General features: G+C 41.0%; 1 protein-coding gene across 2 annotated transcripts; it reads left to right on the top strand.

Moving 5' to 3' along the window:
- Positions 1 to 2,657: 2,657 nt before the first annotated feature.
- LOC147633631 (chalcone isomerase-like protein 2) lies at positions 2,658 to 4,057 on the top strand. 2 transcript variants are annotated; one of them, XM_086806776.1, is made up of 5 exons: positions 2,658 to 2,789; positions 2,917 to 3,009; positions 3,112 to 3,270; positions 3,358 to 3,584; positions 3,682 to 4,057. In XM_086806776.1, coding segments are annotated over exons 1-5 (657 nt in total). In that variant the 5' UTR covers positions 2,658 to 2,788; the 3' UTR covers positions 3,859 to 4,057. The 2 variants fall into 2 exon arrangements, with proteins under 2 accessions (XP_086662902.1, XP_086662901.1); XM_086806775.1 differs by having other exon boundaries at positions 3,666 to 4,057.
- The last annotated feature ends 430 nt before the right edge of the window (positions 4,058 to 4,487 follow it).

Raw genomic sequence — 4,487 nt, 5'->3', positions numbered from 1 at the left:
AAAACATTATGAGTGAATCCAATGTACAAGTTTGATTGTGAGTGAGTTCGATCAATTCTTTTTAATTAATTCTTGATGAGGGTGACCGTAGTTGGTTATGAGTGAGTCCAACAACTGTGACATGTGTGGTGTACTCTGTGAATACGTGTGACTCGTATGAAAACATTGTTAGTGAATCCAATGTAGCAGGAGTTTGATTGTGAGTGAGTCCAATCAACTCTAAGACGTGTGATGCATGTAAAGGTCCTGTGAATTTGATCGTGAGTGAATCCGATCAACTTTAAGACACATGTGGTGCGTGTGAGAATATGTGGGAGTGAATCCACTTAAATACATAATGACGTTGTGAGTAAATCCAATGTGGGAACAATTAATGTGTTTGATCACTCGCATGTACTGATAGTTACAACCGAGGGGACGGTTGTTTTCTCAAATGGGAGGACTATCACGGGAGTGAGTTTTTTTAGAATATTTTTTCATGGGAGTGAATCCAATTAATTACGTGTGATGCATGGTTCATGTGTGAAGCATGGTAAAGTGAATGATTTCCGTTTGTTAGAATAATTTTTGTGAGTGATTCCGAAGAAGTAATCTAGCCAAGTACACGTGTGCTAAATATTTAATTTTGTATAGTTTGGCCCATTGTACATATGTTGGGCAAGGTTTATTTTTGATGAGATGCTTTAAAAGCATTGGACGAAGGTCCAATTTTGTAAAAAGCCCAACTTTACAAAAGCTATGCTATTTATGGCTCCAAGGGCTAAATTTATTAATATGATTTAAATACCACTTGTGGGAGTGGAGCCACACATATCGAGGGGGAGTTTGCACCCAATCTTGTGTTCTTTGATTTTCATGTTCTTGATTTATGCTATGATGTTATGGTTTATTTTTTTTATTATTTAATTTGTGGAATAATCTAATCTCCATGTACCATGGTCCTGAAACGCAGAATAAAAGGTTAAGGAGTGTTAAGAAACACACATAGAGCTTCTCTTTGAGTCAAGAGTCCAGAGAGAGCCACTTGGTTGAAGTCCTTGTAAAATGAGTGAAAGAAAGCTTGGGATGGGAAACTAGTAGTGATAGGGAGTTGTGAGAAGCTATCATAGAATGTAGATTGGAAAACCAACTTAATTAGGTGTAGGGATTCAAGAGTGCAATTGTGAGTTTTTAAGTTTCTGAAGTCCTAATAGGATAGCCATCTCTTATTAATCTTCTAATTATTAAGGTGAGCATTTCTACACAAGGAATCATTTCCTTTAAGTGATAGAAGTGTCAATGCATAAGGAAGCATTTCCTTTAAGAGATAGAAGTGTCAATGCACATTGATGAGTTTGAGAGAACGCATAGTCCTTAATTTTGGAAGAATGCATGCAAGATCTACTGGGCTTTGACCAAAGGTTATTTTTGGGATTGTTATTCGAGAAAGATGGGTGGTAAAGAAAGATGAAAAAATGGCTCAAGGTGATAATTAGAAGAGGGAGAACTGGGTAGGCTTAAACGGACAACACCTCACGCCTTGTCCAAATTTTACCATTACTATAGAGCCACTCATGCATCTATTATGTTAACAAACCTCTGGAAAGAGACTCTTGTGCATCCTAGACATTAGACTAACAAAAAAAGTTACTTTCTGGTCTCACAATATTTCTACAAGGAGTAGACTAGAGATAAAGCTTGCAAGTATGTGAAAGGCATGTAAGGGATCAATAATTTATTCATTGCTCCATATACAAATAAAGAGTAGACCGTACAAGAAGAGAACAATTGTCTAAACTAGAAAAATGACACATACTCTGTCAAAATGATAAGCCTAAATTTTTTTCTCTTTTTATTTGCTTAAAACATTGAAGATTAGCATGAGAACAATTCCTCTTATGTGGTAGTTTTTTATTGGATGGAAAATGGTTTTTTTCCCTCAAAATAAATCGGGTAGGATCAAAGGTTCAAGTAGTACAAAGATTGGTGCAGAAATAATCATTTTAGACTATAATCACAACAAAATAGAATGTTTATACACATTTCTATTTGTAAGTCACCCCTTGTCCCGGGTTGGGGGATATATTCGACTTGTCCATGGCATTTCTAGCTCCCCTTTTACACCTCTAAATATATGGAAAGAGTTTGAAAACACATAAAAAGCTTTAGTCTTTTTAATGCAATTGGCTAGTTATTGCATGCCTATCCTAGCACCACGTTGTGTTTAAACGAGTAGGGGGGTAACTATAAAATATGTAACCAGAAATTCACAAAATTATACATTTCACAAAATCGTAAAATTCAATTTTCATAAAGGTAAAGATTGCCCAAATCTTTTGAGAGCGTGGGTTTCCTTGTGAAAATTTTCGTGGGCCCCGACCTTTACCTATCTGAGAGCTATATATATATATATATTGTGTAAAGAAGACGAGCCACGGAGAGCTTGCGCTCGCAATGAATGCGATGCTTGCTGGTCGGGGGATCTCATCCTCCAACTAACCAAATAGACCAAAAACGATATGCCCGTCTCTGCTGGGACACGTTTTTGCGTGAGCTGAGCGAGAAGTAGGTGACGTGTAGCGTTCCTCCTCCTCGTGCATGTTAATGTGTGTGTCGCACGAGATCCACACGACGGGCGAACTGCACAGGAGGCAATCGGCGCATTCTAACCGACTGAGTAGTCCTCATCATTATTAGGCTTTACAATTAAAGAAGAAGAAGAAGGGCAAGGAGTTCTCAGGAATTCCTCTGCATCAAACTAGCCTGAAGCAAGCGGCTTTGCTCTTGCTGGATCCAGATCAGAACTCCAAGTACACTCACATTCAACCTCTGCACGACCCTTATTCTTCTGTGTATTTCGATGCTCAGCAATCTTTTCTACGCCCGTCATTCTAACTTCTTTCACGTGCATGTGCAATATATGGCCGGTCGGAGCAGTGGGATCAGAGTGCGTTGCTTTCGAAGGGACAAGTTTTCCATGCTTAGTTGCATCACCTTCCTCCTCCAAACCTTTAGCTCTCCTGGGCTGTGGTAGTTCTCATTTCTTTTGGTACTGTTGTAGTGATCTCGGCATCGCTAACGCGCTAGATGTTTGCTCATGGACTGAATTTTGTGGGCAATTTGTATTGGCAGGCATCTACGACACGGAGATTCACTACCTTCAGATCAAGTTCTATGCGATCGGAGTGTATGTCGAATCCGATGTTGCACAACACCTTCAGCCGTGGAAAGGAAAGGCGCAGGACGATCTTTTGGCAGAAGACAGTGGCTTCTTCCCCAGTTTTTGCAAAGGTAATTGATGCTCCTATGTGTATTAATCTCTAGCTTGCGACCCCCAGACTGCAGTAACGCTGAAGGTCTTAGTGTAATGGTCTGCAGCTCCTGTGGAGAAGTTGTTTAAAATAGTGATCATCAAGGAGGTGAAGGGCAGCCAGTTCGTGACACCGTTGCAGTCCAGCGTGAGAGACAAGCTCGCATACGCAGACAAGTACGAGGAGGAAGAGGAGAACGTGCTGGACAAGTTGGTAGAGTATTTCCAGAAGAAGACGTGGCTGTCCAAGGACACCACCATCTACCTCCACTGGCCATCCCAAAAATCGCTACAGGTGAGGCAGTCGTCTCTCGCTCCCCATGTATGATCTGTAGACTGCCCTCTGGGCTCATCTCTGTGCTTTAAAAATGCGTAGTGGGCCTCTACTGCAGGTGAGCGTTTGCAAAGACGTTTGGGATGCAGGAGATGTCCCAAAGAGTTTCGAGTTCTGCCTGGAGAACGAGAACGTGGTGGGTGGAATCTTGGAGTGGATCGTGGGAGACTGTTCCTTCTCTCCCTCCCTTCTCAAGTCCGTCGCTGCTCACGTTGCACAACGCCTCTCCTCCTAGCTACACTAGAGTTAGCTTCTCACAAGGGGGGATTATAGCGGCCACTGCCAGGTTATCCGTAGAGCTAAAAAATCCTATTAAATAACAAGACTGGCACCCAACCATGACCAGCAGCAGCAGTAGTGTTTCTTGCAAGTCCCAAGCTTCGACCCCTTTAATTTCCCCCTCCCCGACGCTAATGTTGTTGTGAATTGATTTATCGTGTGCCCTTTTAATGTTCTACTCTTCTCCACGTTTTTGAATTTAAGCGTTGCTATATGATCTGGTATATTTGCGAGGCGCCTCAACACTTGTTTATTCAGTTCACGTCTCAGCTTGTGGTTGTTCCTCCACCTAATTGTACAACCCTCTTATTTCTCTTGCGCGCAGAGTAAATTGCCGTACTAAAAAAAATGAGTGTCTAATTTTATGGTCATTACTTAGGCAAGTGGAAGGTTCTCAGTTCAAAAATCTATTAGTACCTCGATGAAGGTTTTTTTTAATTTAAATTTCTCAGAGGGTGAAGGAAAATGTGATATTTTTATAGATAGTTATTCCAATTACTCCATATATATGGGCGGACGGTATTGGACTCGCGCAGAAGGTCAATTAATGAGTAATGCCATGATATAAAACAGAAGCTAAAAATC

Source organism: Cibotium barometz, chromosome 12 (genome assembly GCF_041138505.1).
Source record: "Cibotium barometz isolate CiBa-2024 chromosome 12, ASM4113850v1, whole genome shotgun sequence".
NCBI lineage: Eukaryota > Viridiplantae > Streptophyta > Polypodiopsida > Cyatheales > Cibotiaceae > Cibotium > Cibotium barometz.
The sequence above is the reverse complement of the archived record's forward strand: the minus strand, read 5'-3'. Positions and strand labels throughout refer to the sequence as shown.